Source organism: Aquarana catesbeiana, linkage group LG01 (assembly GCF_042186555.1).
Source record: "Aquarana catesbeiana isolate 2022-GZ linkage group LG01, ASM4218655v1, whole genome shotgun sequence".
NCBI lineage: Eukaryota > Metazoa > Chordata > Amphibia > Anura > Ranidae > Aquarana > Aquarana catesbeiana.
In genome coordinates this window covers 947,883,781-947,909,369 of record NC_133324.1, presented here as the reverse complement: position 1 = coordinate 947,909,369, position 25,589 = coordinate 947,883,781, and the positions used below count along the sequence as shown (strand labels likewise).

At 43.4% G+C, this 25,589-nt stretch overlaps 1 protein-coding gene across 1 annotated transcript; it reads left to right on the top strand.

Moving 5' to 3' along the window:
- Nucleotides 1-995: 995 nt before the first annotated feature.
- Nucleotides 996-24,664, top strand: SPEF1 (sperm flagellar 1). The gene is made up of 7 exons (XM_073611121.1): nt 996-1,182; nt 6,977-7,088; nt 9,416-9,572; nt 11,556-11,598; nt 15,226-15,298; nt 16,976-17,081; nt 19,242-24,664. Exons 1-7 carry the CDS (start codon nt 1,074-1,076, stop codon nt 19,341-19,343), a joined length of 702 nt encoding a protein of 233 aa, XP_073467222.1. The 5' UTR covers nt 996-1,073; the 3' UTR covers nt 19,344-24,664.
- The last annotated feature ends 925 nt before the right edge of the window (nt 24,665-25,589 follow it).

Below are 25,589 nucleotides of genomic sequence, written 5' to 3'. Positions count from 1 at the left end.
CGATATGTCACCTACAGGGAAGAAGGTTTTGATCAATGGTTTGAGCCCTGGTTCACATTAGTCCGATTTGGCGGCAATGGCACTGTCCGAAATGCGCAAATGCAGCATCGCATTAATTCGGACAGTGCCATTGCCGCCAAATCGCACTAATGTGAACCAGGGCTCAAACCATGGATCAAAAACCTCTTCCCTGTAGGTGACATATCGATTGACTGAGTTGTTGACTATAGATTGAGTATTCCTATGGATGGGAAAAGAAATCGATCATTTATTAAAGAGCGTGCGGTATGGCCACCAATAAAATGATCGATCCTAATAGGAATCGTAAAACGCAGTCCCTCCATTTTGATTGGTTTAGTGAAGTTTAATTCAATTTTGATACTGGCTGAGTTTTATTGATTGTTTCCAATCGTCAGGCAACCGATCACAATGGTGGCCGTACAAATAACGGTCTGCAAATCGAGTCAAAAATCACATGGCAGTAGCATACCTCCCAACTTTTTGAGATGGGAATGAGGGACACCTATCAGCAAAAGTATGCAGGCATAGGACACGCCCCTTGCCACGCCCCCTTAAAGGAGAATTGTACAAAAAAACAAGATTGGTTAAACCCACAAGTGCTTTTTTTACCACTACTATTCCTTTAGATTGTCTTTTTGGAATTTACAAATGTAGCAATTGAGAAATTAGATGAAAGGTTTAGCGCTGGGAAAAACTTTTTGATAGATAAAAAGTGCATTTTATATACATCTATATAGATCAGACCAAAATGAGGGACAAATGAGGAGGAAAGAGGGACAGAGGGGCATTGCTCCAAATCAGGGACAGTCCCTTGAAATCAGGGACAGTTGGGAGCTATGCAGTAGTGTGAACGGAGCATTATAACAGTTAAGAGAAGCCTTTCAGTGAACTGTAACATGCTAATAAAGTTTGTTGACGACAACAGAAAAAGCCTGAGGCCTACATCTCCCAGGTGTCCTCTGAGCCTCGTCTGTCGCCACGGTGACCACAGACACAACAATGTCAGCTGGGAGCCTGAGAGGACGAGGACTCAGGTGTGTGAAGGAGGAAGGATGGCCGAGGAGTTTGACGAGCACAACTTGCACGAACTTTATTCCTGGGTGGACAAGATCCCGCTCTCCCGACCCAAGAGGAACATCGCCCGCGACTTCAGCGACGGAGGTCTGACACCCTTAACCCTTTCGCTGCCAGAGCCCTGTTTGCATTTTTTTTTTTTTTTATCATTTTAGGTCTGAAGATTGCATTAAACACCCCAAAACATTATATATTTTCTGAAAGCAGAGACCCTGGAGAATAAAATAGCGGTGTTTCCAATGTTTTTATGTCACACGATATTAGAACAATGGTTTAGGAAACGCAAAATTCCAGCAAAAAAAAAAAATACACTAAAGGGTCATTTTAGGGCACTCAGTCGCAGTACAATACCCATTTTTTTGGGGGGGAAAATATAAAAGATGAGGTTGTGCCGAGTAGCCCTCTGTTCACACCTTTTTGGTGTGTTTTGCAGAAACGCACTACAGTTCATTTAACACAGTTTCCTATGAATGTAGCATCTGTGCGTTTTGAAAAGGGTCAGGGGCTTTTTTTCCCTGCAGCAGATTGCGTTTTGGGTATAATAGACTTCAATGGAGTGTAGTGTTGCGTTTTTGATGCGTTTTTATTAAGCATTTTGGGGGGGGAGGGGGTTCTGCTTTAAAAACACTGTATATAGCTGGTTGCTAAGAAGCGGGCCAGGAAGGCGGCCGCCGCTGCATCCCTAACCACTTCCGGACTGCCCACCGCGGATATAGGTCACTACTTTGACGTTATATACCATTGTTATCACAGCAGATAGCTACTATAACCCCAGTATATTTTTACACAGTGGGCGATCCACTTTCACATGGTCCCAGTGGTGGATTCGCTACTGGATCACTTTTACGGGCAGAGGGAGAGGTTCCCCCCTCCCTACCGTCGCTTCCAGGCGGAAACGATCCGATCCGATGGAGCGATGGGCAGGAAGTCAAGTGAGGGCAAGATGGCCCCCCCACTCGACTCTATGCCCTTGGAGGACTGGAGCGACGTCAGAAGTCACTTCCGCCCTCTGGCCGTAAAGGGCCCATTTTTCTTTATGTGAAAACATAAAATTCTTTTCTTTTTTTTTTTTATTACTTTTAAGTGTAAATATGAGATCTGAGGTCTTTTTGACCCCAGATCTCACATTAAAGAGGTCCTGTCATGCTTTTTTTTCTATTACAAGGGATGTTTACATTCCTTGTAATAGGAATAAAAGTGATAAAAAAAAAATAAAAAATAAAATTTGTTTAGAAGGACAGTGTAAAAATAAAAAGTGAAATAAATAAAAATAAAGGGACAGTGTAAAAATAAAAAGTAAAATAAATAAAGATAAAGGGATAGTGTAAAAATAAAAAGTAAACTAAATAAAAAAAAATGTAAACTGATCCATCCCACCGTGCTCGCGCTCAGAAGCGAATGCATAAGCAAGTCCCGCCCACATATGCAAATGGTGTTCAAACCACACATGTGAGGTATTGCCGCAATCGTTAGCGTGAGAGCAATAATTCTAGCCCTAGACCTCCTCTGTAACTCAAAACATGGAACCTGTAAAAATATTTAAAAAGTCGCCTGTGGAGATTTTTAAGCGCCGTAGTTTGTCGCCATTCCACAAGCGCGCGCAATTTTAAAGCGTGACATGTTAGGTACCATTTTACTCGGCGTAACATTACCTTTCACATTATACAAAAAAATTGGGCTAACTTTACTGTTTTCTTATTTTTTAAATAAAAAAAAAAGTGTATTTCTTCCAAAAAAATTGCGTTTGTAAGACCGCTGCGCTAATACAGTGTGACATATTGCAATAATCTCCATTTTATTCTCTAGGGTCTCTGCTAACAAAACCAAAACATTGTTTTCTTAGTTTTGGAAACAATGGTAAGGGGGGTAGGGACCCCTGTCAGGTTTTTACTGCTATCTAGGGTTCTGTTAAAGAGATTTACCCTCACTTCCTGTGCTGCTGACAATGTTGTACCAGACAGGAAGTGAGGGGAACTCCCCCAACAGCAACGCAGACAGAAATAAAACTGCTTTACTTTAGCAAAATAGGGGCTAGAACCCCAGTGTAGGGATGCATCAATATATAGGCCGCCGAAAATTATTGACCGAAAATAGGGTTATCAGCGTTTTGCCGATAGGGGAAAAAAAAGGTGGCGATAATGGCAAAATCACATCCCATTAACTTCAATGCAAAAATGCTCCCTAGTGACTTCAATGCAAAGTCGTGTCCCATTAACTTCAATGCAAACACGCCCCCTAGTGACTTCAATGCAAAAATCACTTCTCATTGATTTCAATGCAAAATTGCGTCCCATTGACTTCAATGCAAAAATGCCCACTAGTGACTTCAATGTAAAATCACGTCTCATTGACTTCAATGCAAAAACGCCCCATAGTGACTTCAATGCAAAATCGCTTCTCGTTGATTTCAATGCAAAATCGCGTCTCATTGACTTTAATGCAATAACTCCCCTAATGGCTTCAATGCAAATCGTTTCCCATTGACTTCAATGCAAAATCGCATCCCATTACCTCCAATGCAAAAACGCCCCCCCCAAAGACTTCAGTACAAAATTGCGTCTCATTGACTTGATGGGCAGGAAGTCAAGTGAGGGCAAGATGGCCCCCCCACTGGACTCTATGCCCTTGGAGGACCGGAGCGACGTCATATGTCAGTTCCACCCTCCGGCCGTAAAGGACCCATTTTTCCTTATGTGAAAACATAAAATTCCTTTTTAAAAAAAAAAAAATTATTACTTTTAAGTGTAAATATGAGATGTGAGGTCTTTTTGACCCCAGATCTCACATTAAAGAGGTCCTGTCATGCTTTTTTCTATTACAAGGGATGTTTACATTCCTTGTAATAGGAATAAAAGTGATAAAAAAAAAATAAAAAATAAAATTTGTTTAAAGGGACAGTGTAAAAATAAAAAGTGAAATAAATAAAAATAAAGGGACAGTGTAAAAATAAAAAATAAATGTACTGCAGGGGGGACAGCACAGAGGCATAACACACTTCTAGTAGAGTAGGGAAGGGTTAAATGATCTGACAATGTATGCTATAGTGGTGGATTGAGTTACAGTGTTTATTGCTGACTACATTACAATGTTTATTGATAATTGGGTTACAATGTTTCTTGCTGTATTGTGTAATCATAGCTGAAATACACACGTATTTAAACATTGCACAGTGTACAGTGATTAGCACTGAGATGAATAAAGCTCACCATACATTTTACAATCTGATTGTATCGCCTTTAACCACTTGACCTCTGGAAAGTTTTAACCCCTTCATGACCAGGGCATTTTTTTGCTATTCAGCACTGCTCTACTTTAACTGGCAATTGCGCAGTTATGCAACACTGTACACAGATGAAATTTATGTCATATTTTTCACATACATAAAGCTTTCTTTTGGTGGTATTTGATCACCTCTGGGTTTTTTTTTTTTTTTTTGCTATATGAGCGGAAAAAAAGATCAAAAATCAAAAAATAAAAACACGTTTTTCTTAGTTTCTGTTATACAATTTTGCAAATAAATAATCTTTCTTCATAAATTTAGGCCAAAATATATTCTGCTACATTTCTTTGGTGAAAATAACCCATATCGATGTATATTATTTAGTCTGTAGGAAAATTATAGAGTCCACAAACTCTGGGATATACAGTATCTCACAGAAGTAAGTACACCCCTCACATTTTTATATATATTTTATACTATCTTTTCATGTGACAACACTGAAGAAATGACACTTTGCTTCAATGTAAAGTAGTGAGTGTACAGCTTATATAACAGTGTAAATTTTCTGTCCCCTCAAAATAACTCAACACACAGCCATTAATGTCTAAACCTCTGGCAACAAAAGTGAGTACACCCCTAAGTGAAATTTTCAAATTGGGCCCAATTAGACATTTTCCCTCCCCGGTGTCATGTGGCTCGTTAGTGTTACAAGGTCTCTGGTGTGTTTAAATTTGGTGTTTTTGCTCTCATTGTTGCTCTACATAAAGATGGCCTAGGCTATAAGAAGATTGCCAAGACCCTGAAACTGAGCTGCAGCACGGTGGCCAAGACCATACAGAGGTTTAACAGGACAGGTTCCACTCAGAACAGGCTTCACCATGGTCCACCAAAGAAGTTGAGGTCACGTGCTCAGCATCATATCCAGAGGTTGTCTTTGGGAAATAGACGTATGAGTGCTGCCAGCATTGCTGCAGAGGTTGAAGGGGTGGGGGGGGTCAGCCTGTCAGTGCTCAGACCATACGCCGCACACTGCATCAAATTGGTCTGCATGGCTGTCGTCCCAGAAGGAAGCCTCTTCTAAAGATGATGCACAAGAAAGCCTGCAAACAGTTTGCTGAAGACAAGTAGACTAAGGACATGGATTACTGGAACCATGTCCTGTGGTCTGATGAGACCAAGATAAACTTATTTGGTTCAGATGGTGACAAGCGTGTGTGGCGGCAACCAGGTGAGGAGTACAAAGACAAGTGTGTCTTGTCTACAGTCAAGCATGGTGGTGGGAGTGTCATGGTCCGGGGCTGCTGGCACTGGGGAGCTACAGTTCATTGAGGGATCCATGAATGCCAACATGTACTGTGACATACTGAAGCAGAGAATGATCCCCTCCCTTCAGAGACTGGGCCGCAGGGCAGTATTCCAACATAACGACCCCAAACACACCTCCAAGACGACCACTACCTTGCTAAAGAAGCTGAGGGTAAAGGTGATGGACTGGCCAAGCATGTCTCCAGACCTAAACCCTATTGAGCATCTGTGGGACATCTTCAAATGGAAGGTGGAGGAGTGCAAGGTCTCTAACATCCACCAGCTCTGTGATGTCATCATGGAGGAGTAGAAGAGGACTCCTGTGGTAACCTGTGAAGCTCTGGTGACCTCCATACCCAAGAGGGTTAAGGCAATGCTGGAAAATAATGGTGGCCACACAAAATATTGACATTTGGGCCCAATTTGGACATTTTCACTTAGGGGTGTACTCACTTTTGTTGCCAGTGGTTTAGACATTAATGGCTGTGTGTTGAGTTATTTTGAGGGGACAGCAAATTTACACTGTTATACAAGCTGTACACTCACTACTTTACATTGTAGCAAAGTGTCATTTCTTCAGTATTGTCACATGAAAAGATAGAAGAAAATATTTACAAAAATGTGAGGGGTGTACTCACTTTTGTCAGATACTGTATATCTGAAAATTGATCATTCCTGATGTACTGACGGACGATCTCATTTCTTGAATACCAGGACAGTACAAATGACCCCTTTTTGGAAAGTAGACAGCTTGAGGCATTTTAGTAAGAGGCATGGCGAGCTTTTTTGAAGTTGTAATTTTTTTGTCACAATTTTTCGGAAAATTACATTTTTTTTCTTCTTTTTTTTTTTTTTACAATTGTTTTGTTTTTTTGTTTTACATACTGTCACCAGTGCAGTACAGGGTCATCGTATATCTGGTGTGGCGGTGATCAGAGACACTGACTGGTGGCAGTATGTAAAAAAATAAAAAAAAATAAAAGGGTAAATCATTTTTTATCATTTTTTTTTTTACATTTTTTTTTCTTGTTTTTTTTTTTTAACATTGCTTCCTCTTCTTTTTTTTTTTTCTTTTTTTTTTTTACATCCTGTCATCAGAATACTTCATTGTTCATTGGGAGGGTGGTGATCAGCAGGGATTTTTTTTCTTACACTGTTATTGCTTATAACAGTGTGATCATCAGATAGACAGATGGTCATAAACCTAACAATAACATTCTTGATAAGAATAAGATAAGAATATAAAGTATAAAGACAATCCCTGCTTGAACAGGAATAGGAATAGGAATAGGATATACCTTCTAGAACACATCACAGTGGCACACATAATGGTATATCTTGTGTTTTTCTGTCCAGTGCTGACCGCCGAACTGGTGAAATTCCATTTTCCTAAACTTGTAGAGATGCACAACTACGTTCCAGCCAACTCCAAACAACAGAAGCTCAGCAACTGGACCACCCTGAACCGGTTAGTGACTCTCCTCCCCAGCTGACCCAAAAAGGGCCAATTTCCTCTTCACCCTTCTAGTAGCCAATGGGTGGTATCTGCTGGCTGGTGAGGCGCGCCCATTGGAGTACCACCATTGATGACATGAGGTTTATACCCTTCTTTGACCCCAACGCAATCATTCATATTACTTAGCTGTAAATTCTCGTGCCAACTGTGTAACAAATACACTACATTGTCAAAAGTATTGTGACGCCTGCCTTTACACGCACATAAACTTTAACGGCATCCCAGTCTTAGTCTGTAGGGTTCAATATTGAGTTGGCCCACCCTTTGGAGCTTTAACAGTTTCAACTCTTCTAGGAAGGCTGTAAACAAGGTTTAGGAGTGTGTCTATAGGAATGTCTGACCATTCTTCCAGAAGCGCATTTGTGAGGTCAGGCACTGATGTTGGACGAGAAGGCCTGGCTTGTAGTCTCCACTCTAAATTCATCCCAAAGGTGTTCTATTGGGTTGAGGTCAGGACTCTATGCAGGCCAGTAAAGTTCTTCCACCCCAAACTCACTCATCCATGTCTTTATGGACCTTGCTTTGTGCATTGGTGCTCAGTCAAGTTGGAACAGGAAGGAGACATCCCCAAACTGTTCCAACAAAGTTGGGAGCATGAAATTGTCCAAAATGTCTTGGTATTTTGACGATTTAAGAGTTCCCTTCACTGGAACTAAAGGGCCAAGCCCAACCTCTGAAAAACAACCCCCACACCATAATCCCCCCTCCACCAAATGATTTGGACCAGTGCACTAAGCAAGGTCCATAAAGACACGGATGAGCGAGTTTGGGGTGGAGGAACTTGACTGACCTCAACCCAATAGAACACCATTGGGATGAATTAGAGTCTTCTCATCCAACATTAGCACCTGGCGTCACAAATGCGCTACGGGAAGAATGGTCAAACATTGCCATAGACACACTCCTAAACCTTGTGGACAGCCTTCTCAGAAGAGTTGAAGCTGTTATAGCTGTAAAGGGTGGGCCAACTCAATATTGAACCCTACGGACTAAGACTGGGATGCCAGTTAATGTGCGTGTAAAGGCAGGTGTCCCAATACTTTTGACAATATAGTGTATATGCAGCAGCAAGAAAGGTGGGCTCTAACACCCAGCCGCTGCACGTAGGTGCCCGTGAGGTTGTGTGCTGGGAGCATGTTTACAACGCACTTTCAACATGCTGACTGAACTGTCACCGACAGCTCTTGGCCAAGGCTTCATATTGGAGGCCAGCAGGATGGGTTCCCATTCATGTGACTGCTGTGTGAGACAATCACAATGGTCATGTGATACAGAAGCCACGCCGCCTCCAGACATTAAAACCTATGTAAGGGCTGTCAGGAGGGTTTAAAGGATAAGTGCGCGTTAAGATAAAATGCACTTATATTTTTACCTCTTTTGTCTTAGTCTAAACTTACCCACTACCCCCCTACTGGCTGCCCCTGCTCATTACAGCCCCATCAACTTCCATGGAGATACCGAGGTTGGAGGCAAAGGTAGATGACCCCAAAGAAGTCAGCGTGCTATAAAGAGCAGGCCAAGCAAGGACCGTGATATTAGCAACGCTGAGTGTAAACAAACACCGGAGGTAAGTATGCATCTGTGGAGGCGGAGTTCCCACCATCCCTGTGCTGAGTTCCTGGGTCTGTACACCTGCTGTGCCCATTATGAGGGGTTCCCACCATCCCCGTGCTGAGTTCCTTGGTCTGTACACCCACTGTGCCCATTATGAGGGGTTCCTACTATCCCTGTGCTGAGCTCCCGGGTCTGTACACCCGCTGTGCCCATTATGAGGGGTTCCTTCTATCCCTGTGCTGAGTTCCCGGGTCTGTACACCTGCTGTGCCCATTATGAAGGGTTCCCACCATCCTAGTGCTGAGTTCCCGGGTCTGTACACCTGCTGTGCCCATTATGAAGGGTTCCCACCATCCCAGTGCTGAGTTCCCGGGTCTGTACACCTGCTGTGCCCATTATGAGGATTTCCCACCATCCCCGTTTTGGGTTCCCAGGTCTGTACACCTGCTGTGCTCATTATGAGGTGTCCCCACCATCCCTGCTGGACTTCCTATTTATTTAATATTATGAAGAATGTAACAGGAGAAGCTGAAATACACAAAGGTGGGAAGCCTAAAGCTCCCAGGTGTGCAGGAACAGAGCTGAACATTATGTTGGGGGATCCCATTGTTTGAGTGTCCAGGACATAGAAGGAACCAGGGCTGAGTGTCAGGTTCAGTATGAGGTGTCAATGTGGGTGTTTTAGAATCACAGCTGTCCATTACTTATCTGTATTTTCTTATTAGGAAAGTTCTGAGTAAACTGAACTTCTCAGTCCCAGACGATGTGATCCGGAAGGTCGTACAGTGCTCACCGGGAGTGGTGGAACTGGTACTGAACACACTGCACCAGAAGATCGAGGAGAAGCAGAAACAGATCCAGGCCGCTGGAGACACATCAGAGGTAACACTTTCAGTGCTGGTACTGAAGGGTACCTGTCATTTAGTAGTTCCCATGGGGGAGTGAAGGACATCTTTCCAGTGATGAAGTTTGTAAGTCTAATGTTGTAGTGTTTTGTTTGTATTTTACTATGGCACAGCTAGGAAGTTAGGTTGGGGACAGTTAGGTGTGATCTCTCTTTGTCTCTCTGACAGGCATCAATGGTGAGACAGCTAGAATTCTTAGTTCTGTCCAACCTCTTATAATGGAGAGAGAGAACAAGATAGAGCCAGAGAGAAGGAAAAAGAGAGAGAAGAAGAGAGGGTGAGAGAGAAGAAAAAGGAGAATAAGAGAGAGCCAGAAAGAAGGAAAAAGAGAGAAGAAGAGGGGGCCAGAGAGAAGGAAAGAGAGAGAAAAGAAGAGAGAGCTAGAGAGAAGGAAAGAGAGAGAAAAGAAGAGAGATTTAGAGAGAAAGAAAGAGAGAGAAGAAGGGACAGGGGAGAGTAAGAGAGAGAGAAAGATGATGAAAAGAGAGGGAATGGGAAAGAGAGAAGGAGGGATGGGGGTAGAGAGAGGAAAGAGAGAGAGAGAGAAAGAGAGTGAGAAGGAGAAAAAGAAGAGAGAGAGGAGGTGAGAGAAAGAGGAGAGAGAGAGGGGGAAGGAGAGTGAGGAAGAAAGAGAGAGGAGAGAGAAAGAGAGGGAAGGGGGGGAAGAAGGAGGGGATGGAGAGAGAGAGTGAGAGAAAGAGAGAGGAAGAAGGTGTGAGGGTGAGAGAAAGATATTGAAGAAAAGAGAGAGAAGGAGATAGAAAAAGAAGAAAGGGGAGAGAAAGAAAGGGAGAGGGAAGAGGAGAGAAAGAGAGAGGGAAAGGGACAGAGAGAAGTAAGGGAGGATAAGAGAGAAAAGGGAATAAAGTAGGGAGGATGAGAGAGAAAGAGAGAGAGAAGGAGAGAGAATGAGAGAGGGACAGAGAGAGAAGAGAAGAAAGAGAAGGTGAGAGAGAAGTGAGAGGATAAAAAAAGAGAAAGGGATGTAGAGTGAGTAAAGGAGGGATAAAGAGAGGTAAGGAGAGAGAAGGAGAGAATAAGAGAGGGACAGAGAGAGCAAGAAAGGGTAAGGGAGGATACGAGAGAGAGAGAGAGAGAGAGAGAGAGAGAGAGAGAGAGGGTGAGAGAGAGGGAGAGGGTGAGAGAGAGAGGGTGAGAGAGGGTGAGAGAGAGAATAAGAGAGAGCGAGAGAGAGAGGGTAAGGGAGGATAAGAGAGAGAGAGGGTAAGGGAGGATAAGAGAGAGAGAGAGGGGGTAAGGGAGGATAAGAAAGAGAGAGAGGGTAAGGGAGGATAAGAAAGAAAAAAGTAAGGGAGGATAAGGGAGAGAAAAGTAAGGGAGGATAAGGGAGAGAAAAGTAAGGGAGGATAAGGGAGAGAAAAGTAAGGGAGGATAAGAGAGAGGAGGGGGATAGAGAGAAAAGGAGAGAGAATAAGAGAGAGAGAGAGGGGAGAGAGAGAAAAGGAAGGGAGGATAAGAGAGAGAGAGGGAAGGAGACAGGGGGGGGGGAGGAAGGAGGAGAGAGAGAGGGGGGTGAGAGAGAGAGAGAGATGGAGAGAGAATGAGAGAGGGACAGAGAGAGAAGAAAAGAAAGAGAAGGTGTGAGAGAAAGAGAAGTAAGAGAGGATAAAAAAGAGAAAGGGATGTAGAGAGAGTAAAGGAGAGAGAGAGAGAATAAGAGAGGGACAGAGAGAGAAAGAAAGTGAAGGTGAGAAAGAGAGAAGGGAGGATAAGAGAGAGAGGGGAAAGGCGAGAGAATGAGAGAGAGAGAATAAGAGGGGAACAGAGAGAAGGAAAGAGGAGAGAGAGACAGTCTGCTATGGATCATCCCACCAGAGGCCAAAGAAAGAGTATCTATCTATCTATCTATCTATCTATCTATCTATCTATCTATCTATCTATCTATCTATCTATCTCTCCCTCTCCTGCATTTATATTACATGTTCTTCCTCCCACACAGGAGCTGAGTCCTCGGCCTCAACCTGCCAATCACACAGAGCCAGGTAACATCTGATACACCGCTGTCCCTCATAGCTCTCCCTTATCTAGGTCAGTTGTATAGATCACATCTGAGATTGGTACTCTTTGTCAGAGCAGAGCTGTACGGGAACACACATCTACCACGTTTCCCCGAAAATAAGCCCTACCCCAAAAATAAGCCCTAGTTTAATATGCTTGTAAAATCCTATAGTCCACTCTATTACAATAGTATATAATGTACAATGTGTATGTTTCTGTAAAATAATTGTGCCAAATAACTTTGGTACAGCGTCGCTCGGTGCTCAGCTGACCTCCTGCTGCTCTCCTCCTCTTCTCCCAGCTGTCAGCGGGTAATCTCGCCCCACCCCCATGCTCGGAGCGAGGAAGAGCGCTGGCCGGTCACGGAAGCACCGAGCGGTGCTATAACAAAGGTATTTGGCACAATTATATTACAGAGAAGCATACACATGGTACATTATATACTACTGTAATAAAGTGGATTCTAGCATTTTACAAGCATTTTAACTTGGTTCACACTGGGTATTCCTAATAGGCAGGGAGGGAGAGGGGGAGAGAAGGCAGCACATTACATGGTAAGACCTACCCCGAAAATAAGCCCTACTGTGTCTTTTGTTGCTTGCCAAAATTATTATAAGACCCGGGCTTACTTTCGGGGAAACACGGTATGTGTTTCCTGTACATGGTTGGTCACATGATCTGAACTCACATGGCCAATCACAGGGGATACGAGATAAAACCTAACTCCAGTAATTTTTTTTCTTTAGTGAAGAACGGGGAAGAGTTTGATTCTCTATCAGGTAGTCCAGGAGATGGGAACGTGTATTGTGTAGAATTTCTGCATTATAATGCAATAATAAAACCCACTCAAGAAGGTCATTTGGTTTACAGAAAATGACCCAAAAAATATTTTCCTACTTTTTCTGCTGACATTTTCCTAAGGAAGGTCCTTCATATGAGTGATCTATTTTGCACTGGGCACACATGCACTCATTTTGCTAAAAATATTTATTTAATTAATTTTAGCTGAATTTTTTTTTTCAATTTCATATAAACAGTACAAATTGTTCATTATTTTATTATTATTATTTGTCATTAAAATGGTCATTTAATCGCTATTTTTTTGGCATGCCCTAAAAGGGTGAAGTCAAAATGTTTATTTACACTGCTGCAACCACATTGAAAAGGAACTGACATTGTCCATTCTTTGGTTCCCCTTCAAAAAAACAATTGAAAACAGTAAAAAGGTTAATAAATTATACAGTAGACTGGATTAACAACTAATCGGATTGAAATGTGTGTGGGCACTTTTAGACCCCGGAATAATGACTCAGTCTTATCCTATTTTTTTAGATATATCAGCTCCACATATTGTTTCAGGAATTGACAGTTGTCAGATAATTAGTTGCTTTTTCCTCCTTCTGCTGGAAGCCAGACGTTCGTACATTACATTCATGATTTTTGAAGGGAGAGTAAAAAAATCAATATTTGTCATCACAACCTTAATTGGGATCCCCAGACTTAATGACTTTCTCATTAGGATAAAGATATATGACATAGGAGGTTGCTGAGCAATTGAGTGCAGACCTATAAAGTTGTAGACTTCCAGACCTTGAATGATTGCAGCAGCTTTTAATTTAAAGCTTGCAGTGTGTGCTCAAGAACAACACCATGTAAAAAAAAAATGTAGTGCACCTCACAACATAAAAAATACAATCACAAAGGTGATATGATCCTTTATAATTCCTGGACTCACCCAAGGTCCCCCTGAAAGGGACAAGGTACTCTTTTTGTGCACCGCACCATGGGTTCGAAAAAAAAAAAAAAAAAAAAAAAGAAACACCAAAGTGAACCAAAAAAGTGTACTAGGGTGTGTCATATGAGGAAGAGGAAGGACCCTTCCCTGACACCTTGGGGCACAAGACCTCTGATGGGAGCAAGGCACACTCTGGTCCACCTAGCCAAAAGGCTTAGCATCCTCCTTTCCTTGTGATCAGCCAAAACTGACCACCAAGGACAAGGTTAGGGGCTCTCCCGATGGTTAGACCTTGTGGCCTGGTAATAGAAATTGCCCCGGTCTTGGCTAAAAGGCTTAGAGGTTCAGTGCAGAAAAAAAGCTGGGATATTGTGTCCTAATTCTCCTTCTCACAGTGGGGTCACAAGCCCATAGTGATACTAATAGCAACCCTAGATCACCACTCCCAGGGGGGGAACTGACAATGCAGGCATTCTGCCTCCCCAGCCCCTGGCCAGTTAACTGCAGCCCCATTCCTATCAGAAAGGCATTAGCACTTATGGACGGCCTACAACCGGGGACAAGCCTGGTACACCAGGCCAGATTCAACCGAGGAGAAAAGGATCCCTCCCACAGTACTCACCTTATTACTAACCATTTCCCAACCCTACCCCCAACCATGATTAAAGGACACATTTTGTTCCCAAAAACTGATAAGAACAGACACTACACTTCATCTTAGCCAAATGGCAAGGTACTCTTGTCCACTTGGCCAAAACCAGGAGAACTCTATTCCTTAGAGTTAACAATTAACAATTAATGGCACCGTAAACTAAACACAGTGTCTGCAGCCTGTTTCCGAAACGCATTGCAAAACCATTGTCATTTGTTCATTTTTGTGTAGCGTTCTGGAAACACAAACTGTGAATGGAGCCTTAAGCCTGGTACACACTACAGTTTTTTTTGCACGAAAAAAACCTGGCAGCTCTAGTTGGAAGCCGCTGTAATAGTCCAGCGATTCAGCCCCCCCCCCGCTGAGCTGTTGTGTTCTGACAGGGGGACGCAACTCTCCGATTAGCGCTCTCTGCCATTGACTGAGAGCGCTGATCGGGAGTCGGTCGGCTGCTGGTTTTCCAGCATGCATGTCCGACAAACCGACAGAATGTCGGCCAGTATGTCTCCCGACATTCTGCCCGTCTGTATGGGGATTTAGGGTTTGGGTGAGGGAGGGTCAGCTCTGGATCACATTCACACCCCGGTCATTTTTATACAGAGCAGATACAGTGTGAGATGTTTTAGAAGCATTTTACTGGAAACCAAACCACACATCATTGTAGATAAGGGTGAATGTAGATAAGGGTTGTAGGTAAAGCCCCGTGTCAGAATGTCAAGAGACATTTGCCGGTGCAAAAAATACCAGCCACCATTCTGCCCGTGTGTATGTCGGTCTGTCCGACAAAAGGCCGGCCATTTGATCATGCACGCTGGAAAACCAGAAGCCAATGGCAGAGAGTGCTGATCGGAGTTTTCTGGCGTGGGGGGGGGGTCCCCCTGTAGGAACACAACAGCTCAGCGGGGAAGATTGCTGTATTAATTTCCCATGGTTAGTACAGCGGCTCCCGACCAGAGCTGTCAGGTTTTTTTTCGTTCAACCCACGGGGTTGCACAAAAAATCTGTAGTGTGTACCCAGCTTAAGTGTCACAGCTCAGTGCAAAAAAAAAAAAATAAAAATATGACAATCTTCAAAACTCTGGATTATTTCTGGAAATTGGGGTGCTGTCAGTAGCTTGTGTTATTAGGAGAGAGCACTAACTAAGGGGTGTGGGGGTAGGCACTCTGTAATGCTGTCCTGTTTATTACTAATAAAGTTTATTTTAATTTGCTTCCCTGTCTCAGGTTACTCTTCAAAGCAGAAGAGTAATGGTGTGGAGAGCAGCCCCCGAGCAGCTCCAAAGGGTGAACATGGCAGGTGAGTGCAAGAGATGATCAAAATCTGGAGATTAAGGTTCAGCTTGGATTGGGCCAATTTATGGGTGAAATGTTACTTTTCCATAGTTTATGTAAGTAGTCCATTTAGATGTAGAGATGTTGGTGTAAAATTTTAAAATGTTAATGTAGCAAAGTCCCGGTCCCTTTAGGCCTAATGGTGACCTCCAGAGTTAGGAACAACTGACATCCTTCTGTGTAGAGTGGGTTACAAGCATAGGCGTGTGCACAGGGTGTGCCAGGTGTGCCTGGGCACACCCTAATAACCCCGTGTGGTGCATTTTTCCAATGTTTAGTACCCTAATATTTCACCAAAAAAAAAAAATCTATTTTTTTTATTCTAAAAAATGTAAAAAATTATTAAAATAATATTGTATCTGCCCTACTGCCACCACCAATATCTGCCCTTATGACACCATTCACTGCTCTACTGACACCTTTCGTATATATACACATGCACACACATATATGTTTGAGCTTTGGGGTGCACACCCTAATGCAATAGGCTGCGCACACCTATGGTTACAAGGCATGGTGGGTGTAATGCAAGGTGGATTATTGGACGCCAGACACTTCTTGAATGCAAAGAGATTTATTGTTTCTTAAACAGAACTGTGGGAGAGAGGGTTGGGGCCAGGACACCCTTAAGTAGATGCAATGTTAATTGCCAGATTCTGAGACTTCTATAGGCAGACAGCCATGCAGGGAAAGGTATCCAGCTAGACACCACATCTGCATGTGTAGGACCTCTGTCTCCTATTCTAACAAAGGTTGCAATGAACTCCTTCCCTTTCTTCTACAATCTCCTATTGTAGAACTTCACTCAACTTGGCTCCCAGTCTTTTACTAGACTTCTTGATCCACTCGCCACTGGATCCTGGAAGAGGGGTATGGAGTCCATCCCAAGACCTGCATACAAAGGAGAGGGGTAAGGGATCCCAGGAACTGAACACAGAGGAGAGGGGTGAAAAATCCCAAGATCTGCACACAAAAGAGAGCGTGGGCTTAGCTGGTTGCACATGGTCTTTGAGGTGAACTCTGTATGTGTAATGCCGCGTACACACGGTCGGACTTTTCGTCTACAAAAGTCCAACGGACGCTGACGGACTAAAGCTGGCTGGTAATCCGATCGTGTGTGGGCTTCTCCGGACTTTCAACTGACTTTTTTAGCCTCAAATCCGACGGACTTTAGATTTGAAACATGCTTCAAATCTTTACGTCGTAAGTACGACGGACCCCGAAATCCGCTCGTCTGTGTGCTAGTCCGACGGACAAAAACCCATGCTAGGGCAGCTATTGGCTACTGGCTATGAACTTCCTTATTTTAGTCCGGTGTACGTCATCACGTACGAATCCGTCGGACTTTTGTGTGGTCGTGTGTAGGCAAGTCCGTTCGTAAGAAAGTCTGCCGCAAGTCCGCCGAAGGTACGTCGGAAGTATGTCGGACAGGCTGTCGGACTTTTGTAGACGAAAAGTCCGACCGTGTGTACGCGGCATAAGAATCCTCTACAAACTCACATAGGAAGTTAAGCTTTGTCTTAATAATAGAAAGGATAGAATAGGAGATAGTTTGAATGGGCACTTATATTGTCCCTTACCCCACCAGCCTACAACAGCCTTCCCAATTCATATTTCCACCCTTTGTTTCTTGTGTTCCCAGCAAGCAGCATCAGGGATATGCTCACGGAGCCAATGCCGACACCAGTCTACGTATACAGCTGGCAGAAAAGGAGCAGGCACTGCTAGAAGCACAGGAAAACATCCAGGTAAGAACAACTCCCAGCATCCCCTGTGCCACATTTTGTATCATAAACTTTGCAATAAAGAGTGACTCAGAGAAGGAACACACTCCCCCTCCTACCAGAGAAGGTACCATATTAATTAGTTAGCTGTACATTGTCTGGCAGTGCTGGGTTTTATTTTTAGAAAGTCCAGTATACACTATATGGACAAAGGCTTGTTACCTGACCATCATATATACCTGTATGGCCAAATGTACTGTATGTGGACACCCCTACAAATGATTAAGCTCAGGTGTTTCCAGTGATGTGCACAGTTAATGAAACAGCATACAAAGAAATGTTTGCACTTTCGAACTGCCAACAGGGTAAGGCCATTTTCTCCTCCAGCGTCACTGTGGCTTTGTACACAAAGCCAGCTCCATAAAGTCTACTGTGGAGGATGCACAGAGCCCTGACCTCAAACTCTACTGAACATAGAGCCCTGACTTCAACTCTACTAAACACAGAGCCCCGATCCTAACCCTACCGAACACAGAGCCCTGACCTCATCCCTACTAAACACAGAGCCCTGACCTCATCCATACGGAACACAGAGCCCTGACCTCATCCCCACTGAACACAGAGCCCTGACCTCATCCCTACTAAACACAGAGCCCTGACCTCATCCCTACTAAACACAGAGCCCTGACCTCGACCCTACTGAACACAGAGCCCTGACCTCATCCCTACTGAACACAGAGCCCTGACCTCATCCCTACTAAACGCAGAGCCCTGACCTCAACCCCACTGGACACAGAGCCCTGACCTCATCTCTGCTGAGCACAGAGCCCTGACCTCAACCCTACTGGACACAGAGCCCTGACCTCATCTCTGCTGAGCACAGAGCCCTGACCTCAACCCTACTGAACACAGAGCCCTGACCCCAACCCTACTGAACATCTTTGAGATGAAATGGAATGCTGATTTTGATCCAGATCTTTTCATCCAATATCAGTACCTGACCTCACAAATGGCCGCACATTTCAAAAATGTTTAGAAAGCCTTCCTAGAGGAGTGGAGGCCATTATAGCCACAAAGAGGGGAACAACTGCATATTAATGTCCATGGTTTTGGAATGTGATTTCTAACAAGCTCATACACAGTAGATAAGATGGTCAAGGGTCCACAAACTTTTGGAAATATAAGTGTACTTTGCAAACTGAGTTCAATGGAAGCAACCGGTAATAAATGTTAATTTGTAAAGTTAAAAACGTAAAACATAGGATTAAACACTAGGTTATAAACTTGTGAACTTTAAAAGAAATATTCATTGAAATTAGGAAAAACAATATTTCAGGATTTTATTTTTCTTCTGACAAAGCGATTGTGCAATTTAGAAAACCTTTCCCAATGGCTATGGTTTATTTTAGTACGGGTCCACCACAAGACAGTCTCTCCACAGACTCTTACTACAGCTAATATGGTAAAAAAGGCCTGAGGGACTCAGAGGAGAAACACACTCCTGTTAGCAGAGAAGGAACCATATTAATTAGTTGTACATTGTCTACACTACCCCTCACACTTACGCAATCTCCTTAGAAGAGCCACCGGAACTGCCTGCAATGCCCACCAGTGGTACATTCCAGTCAGTTCCTCCAGGACACTCTTCAGCAGATGAAGTTTCAATCCTGGTGCTCCAGTCCAGGTCCCAGCTTCACATCTCCTAGATATGCCCTCCAACAAGGCAGTGCAGTGCAAAATTTTGTGACTCTGTATAAGTGCCGTTAAAGTCCTACCCCAAGGGGAACCCTCTTTTTCTCTATATTCTGATGATTGGATGTTGGCACTGTGAAACAATCATTGCTATTTCTTTCTAGTAGTTGGCCAGGGAGATGTAAATATTTATAGCTCAGGTTATTGAATCCTCTTACACTCTTGCCAGGGGAACTCCCCAGTAGCAGGCAGAAGCAATCAATAACACTGAACTTAGCAAAAACCTGAAGAAAGCAGAACTACCAGTTAGAGCTCAGGCTGACTACAGCCCAGCAGCAAAAAATTTAGACTATAGGGACACTAACTGCTGCTTAGGGCAGGCCCCCTACCCCTGCACAACAATAAGGAGTTAAATGCTGATAAATTGTCATGGGTTACACCATTTTCGCAGAACGCTCTTTGGCTAAATAAATAAACTGAAACGTATTTTAGATTTTGCAGGCGAAGCTGCGGCGATTGGAGCAGGTCGTCCACCTGAAGAACGTCCGGATCGATGACCTAACCCGACGCATGCAAGAGGCCGAGAAAAAATAACGCTTTTCACGTATGACAGTTGACAGCCACAATTCTCCATACCCTGCTTCCTTATGTTTTATACTATTATTTTATTTGCTTTTTATTTATGGTCCTGAGATGTAAAGTGTGTAAATGTGCTTAATTATTCAAATATCACACATCTGAATTATTGAACGTTGTCATAAAACACAAAAAAAAAAAAAAAAAAAAAAAAGTGTAAACTCTTTCAAAACTGAATTGAACCTTTGGGCCTCAAGCACACTGGACGTTTTTTTCCTCCCCTGAATGCCTTGCTCCAGGGGAGTAAAAAGCTGTCTTAAAAATGTGCCTAAAGCTGTGTTTTGTAAAGTGCTTGGGCGTTCATTCATTCCATTGGCCAGGTTCTGACTATTGGAATGAACGAACGCTCAAGAGCTAAACATGCCTAGCTTTTAATCGCTTTTAGATTCGTTTACGTGTGTTTAGGTGCATAAAGTATTTTTTATGCTCCTCTCCTGAATATGCCAGCTCTTGATTTTTTTCATGCCTCTAAACACGTATGTGTTTCATGGACACATAGGCTGACATAGAGGGGCGGTTAGAGGCAGAAAAAAAAATCAAACACCCTTAAAAACTGCACTTTTGATGCTCAGTGAGCATGAGGCCTCATTGTGCATAATGAGTTTGGTTTCTGTCTTCTATCCTATCATTGCTCTTCTGTGATTGATCCCTCCCAGCTAGAAATATCTGGGAACATCACCAGGGCTGCCTATGTACTCAGGTAATAATTTGTCTACACATTACAGACAGGAGTTGTGATGATATCATCAGGTGTGATGATGTAATCGCTATAATTTTCTTTTCTCCTCACTAAGTTCCCTCCGCACTCTTCACCTTCTGGCTTTACATTGGCTGAGCTCTTGCCTCCTCACACTCCTAGGCGCCTTCAGTGCTTCTGACAACTCCCTCCTCTGACTACCGACCTATTGGTTGGTACTCATCTCTCTGTAACCATAAATAATCTGGCTGACATACTACCAGCCTGCTGCAGGCAACTAGACAATGTAATCAAATCCTAGGTCCTTTAAAGAGACCCTCTCCCCAGTCCATTCCAACAATAACCTTCCCATTTTATTATATATGCATGCATTGTTTGTTATTACCTATTGTAAAAGCATCCTTTATGCAGACATGCAAAAGCCTTGAGACTGGTGCCACCATCTTGGATGTGATGTCAGCAATCCCAGAAGACTCAGAATGACACAGAGTGGAGACAAAGAGGTACAGGCACGATGAAAGAGTAGATGGGTGACAGTCAGGAAGGGTAGAGGGGGAAGTGCCAGGGAGGCCAATCCAGGGCTGGAGCATCCCAATAAGTACGCTACTTTGAGTGACATTGGTGAAACCAGTCAGGGACCAGCACTGCTGGAGCTGAGGGACTCTCCTAGCTGCCAGGGGAAGAACTCCTCCAGTGAGAGTGGGGGGGCAGCAAAGGGAAAGGAAAGACAGATTCTGGTGGTAGGGGACTCAATTCTTAGAAGGACAGAGAGGGCAATCTGTAACAAAGACCTGAAGCGCCGAACTGTATGTTGTCTACCGGGCGCTTGGGTTTGGCACATCATGGATCTGGTGGATAGATTACTGGAAGGGGCTGGGGAAGACCCGGCTGTCATGTGCACGTTGGCACCAATGACAAAGTCAGAGGCAGATGGAGTGTCCTAAAGAACGATTTTAGGGACTTGGGAGCTAAATTGAGGAAAAGGACCTCCAAGGTAGTATCGAGCCACACCAGAAAGGCAGAGGCAGATTAGTAAAGTAAACAAGTGACTGAGGAGCTGGTGTAGTAAGGAGGGGTTTGGGTTCCTGGAAGACTAGGCCGACTTCTCAGTCGGACACCAGTACTATAGAAGGGACGGACTGCACCTAAATGAGGAGGGTGCAAATCTGCTGGGAGTGAAGATGGCCAAAAAGTTAGAGGGGTTTTTAAACTAGGCGACGGGGGGAGGGTCCAGAGGTAGAGATAGTCAGCGCGGAACATATTCCAGAGGGTAGTATTGGGGGCATTAGTGGTAGGTTGACTAAAGCACATAAACCAAAGGTAAGTATAGTAACAAGTCCTAGTTGCAATCTCGGAACACCCAATAAGAGGATAGTATGTGACCAGTCTAAACTACGTGGCATGTTCACCAATGCCAGAAGCCTGGTGGACAAGATGGGTGAACTAGAGATACTGTTGTACAAGGAGGATTTGGATTTTGTGGGAATTTCAGAGACCTGGTTCAACAGCTCTCATGATTGGCTGGCAAACATTCAAGGGTATACCCTATACCGCAAGGATAGAGAGGGTAAAAAAGGGTGAGGGGTATGTCTATATATCAAGAATAATGTACAAGTGAATGTGAGAGATGACATCACTGAGGGAGCTAGAGAGGAGGTGGAATCCTTATGGGTAGAGCTCCAAAGGGATGAAGCTAAGGGGAAAATAATACTGGGAGTATGCTATAGGCCCCCTAACCTGAGGGAGGAAGGGGAAATGGATCTCCTATCACAAATTGGATTAGCAGCAAGGATGGGAAGTGTTTACTCTTAATGGGGGATTTTAATTATCCAGACATAGACTGGGCGGAGGGAACCATGCATTCGTCTAAGGCTCGCCAGTTCCTAAATGTCTTGCAGGACAATTTCATGGGTCAGATGGTAGACGCCCCAACTAGAAATAAAGCATTACTGGATCTACTGATTACCAACAATACAGACCTGATAACAGATGTGAAAATACAGCAATTTAGGAAACAGCGATCACAGGTCAATTGGTTTCAGTATAAATCACACAAATAGGAAACATAAAGGGACTACAAAGCCACTGAATTTCAAAAGCGCCAACTTCCCTAAACTACGAACCTTGCTAGAAGGCATAAATTGGGATAAAATATTAGGAACAAAGAATACGGAGGAGAGATAGGTTTGCTTTAAGAGCATATTAAATAAGGGCATTAGCCAATGCATCCCATGGGGAAATAAATTTAAAAGAGCGAACAAAAGTCCTGGATGGCTTAACTCCAATGTAAAAATGCATATAAAAGCAAAGGAGAAGGCCTTCAAAAAATACAAGGTTGAGGGATCCTCATCAGAATTCAGACTTTATAAAGAATGCAACAAGAAATGTAAGGGTGCAATTAGGATGGCTAAGATAGAACATGAAAGACACATAGCGGAGCAGAGCAAAAAAAATCCCAAGAAATTCTTTAAGTTTGTAAACAGTAAAAAAGGGAGGACAGACCATATTGGCCCCATAAAGAATGAGGAAGGACATCTGGTTACAAAGGATGGGGAGATGGTGAAGGTATTGAATTTATTCTTCTCCTCAGTCTTCACGAGTGAATCGGGGGGCTTCAGTAACCAAAACTGCAGTGTTTATCCTCATGACAAAACACAGGAAGCACCTCCATGGTTAACAGGACAGAACGGAACAGGATAGAGGACAGAATTAAAATTAGACTTGGGAAACCTAACATTAATAAATCACCGGGACCAGATGGCTTGCACCCGAGGGTACTTAGGGAACTCAGTCAAGTAATTGCCAGACCATTGTTCCTAATTTTTACTGACAGTCTACTGACTGGAATGGTACCAGCTGATTGGAGAAAAGCCAATGTAGCACCAATATTTAAAAAGGGCCCAAAATACATCCCTGGGAATTAGCCTAAGTTAGCCTAACATCAATAGTATGCAAGCTCTTGGAGGGGATGATTAGGGACTATATACAACATTTTAGTAATGAGTACGGTATCTTTAGCAGTAATCAGCATGGATTCATGAAGAATCCTTCTTGCCAAACCAATCTATTAACCTTCTATGAGGAGGTGAGTTGCCATCTAGATAAAGGAAGGCCCGCAGACGTGGTGTATCTGGATTTTGCAAAAGCATTTGACACAGTTCCCCATAAACGTTTACTGTACAAAATAAGGTGCGTTGGCATGGACCATAGGGTGAGTACATGGATTGAAAACTGGCTACAAGGGCGAGTTCAGAGGGTGGTGATAAATGGGGAGTACTCAGAATGGTCAGGGGTGGGTAGTGGGGTTCCCCAGGGTTCTGTGCTGGGACCAATCCTATTTAATTTGTTCATAAACAACCTGGAGGATGGGATAAACAGTTCATTATCTGTATTTGGGGACAATACTAAGCTAAGCAGGGCAATAACTTCTCCGCAGGACGTGGAAATCTTGCAAAAAGATCTGAACAAATTAATGGGGTGGGCAACTACATGGCAAAAGAGGTTTAAAGTAGAAAAATATAAAACAATGCATTTGGGTGGCAAAAATCTGAATGCAATCTATAGACTGGGGGGAGAACCTCTGGGGGAATCTAGGATGGAAAGGGACCTGGGGGTCCTAGTAGATGATAGGCTCAGCAATGGCATGCAATGCCAAGCTGCTGCAAACAAAGCAAACAGAATATTGGCATGCATTAAAAAGGGGATAAACTCCAGAGATAAAACGATAATTCTCACGCTCTACAAGACTCTGGTCCAGCCGCACCTGGAGTATGCTGTCCAGTTCTGGGCACCAGTCCTCAGGAAGGATGTACTGGAAATGGAGCGAGTACAAAGAAGGGCAACAAAGCTAATAAAGGGTCTGGAGGATCTTAGTTATGAGGAAAGGTTGTGAGCACTGAACTTATTCTCTCTGGAGAAGAGACGCTTGAGAGGGGATATGATTTCAATTTACAAATACCGTACTGGTGACCCCACAATAGGGATAAAACTTTTTTGCGGAAGGGAGTTTAACAAGACTCGTGGTCACTCATTAAAATTAGAAGAAAAGAGGTTTAACCTTAAACTATGTAGAGGGTTCTTTACTGTAAGAGCGGCAAGGATGTGGAATTCCCTTCCACAGGCGGTGGTCTCAGCGGGGAGCATCGATAGTTTCAAAAAACTATTAGATAAGCACCTGAACGACCGCAACATACAGGGATATACAATGTAATACTGACATATAATCACACACATAGGTTGGACTTGATGGACTTTTGTCTTTTTTCAGCCTCACCTACTATGTAACTATGTAACCTTGTAGTATTCCCCTTTAATCCTTCCCTGGCAGGGAGGTGAGGAGTGGAGTAGCTGGGCCAGCACAGTAGTGATTAGTCACTCCTAGAAGAATAGAGGGCTATGACCTGCAAGGAGGGAGGGGGCTGTGCTAGGGCATTGACTATTCCTGGAGATGTGTGATTCTATAGCAAGTTCAAGAGAATAAACACAATTTCTGGAAAGGAAAAATCCGTACACTTAAAATAGTTATTTTTTTCCAGTATTTATCTAATTGTTATAAGTCGGTGACAGGGTCTCTTTAAAATATGTAAAGAAATGTCAGCCATGCAGACAGCAACAGTGAGAGGCTGTAAGATTAGATTACATACTGTTCATGAAAGGGGAGGGGAATGTTGCTGGTGGACTTTCATGAGAAGCCAGCGGGTGACTCTACCTGTACATTGGAATGTAACCATCAATTAAACCAAGGAACTGGATTGGGTAGGGGGGGGGTCAGGAGGGGCAGTTGCCCTGAGTGCAGTGTTGAGATGGGGGAGGAGGTACATAAGATGACAGCCTGCCCCCCTTCCATTCTTTACTGACCCGCCCTGCTGCCTGGGGGCTGCCCTAGAGAGAAGACAGGAGGAGGAGCATTGATGTCTCCATTGGTTAGATCCATTGCTTGCACCAGTGGTGTAATTAGGGGGAGTGCGATCCACACCAGGTACCAACACCCTGGGGGTGCCGGACAGCTGCCCAACATTTTTTTTTTTTGCTGTGCTCAGCAACTGTCAGACAGGCAGAACCAGCGCTGTATCATTTGGATAATAAGTATGTATTTGTGTGTTTTTCTTAATATTTTTGCTACAAATAAAAAATAATTTACAGTCATTTCCAATTCATTTCATGTGACAACCCAGACTAAGTTTGTAGAGCCTTTTAGGATTTCACAGCTGATTGCAAAAAAAAGTTAATTTGATGGTATGACCCACACATTTCCAGTGCTTGCCCCGCCCAGCTTCCCTGTTAACCCTTCCCAGGCTGTGCCGCCTGGCAGGGGTGCCTATCTATATCTATCTATCTATCTATCTATCTATCTATCTATCTATCTATCTATCTATCTATCTATCTATCTATCTATCTATCTATCTATCTCTATCTATCTATCTATCTATCTATCTATCTATCTATCTATCTATCTATCTATCTATCTATCTATCTATCTATCTATCTATCTATCTAGATAGATAGAT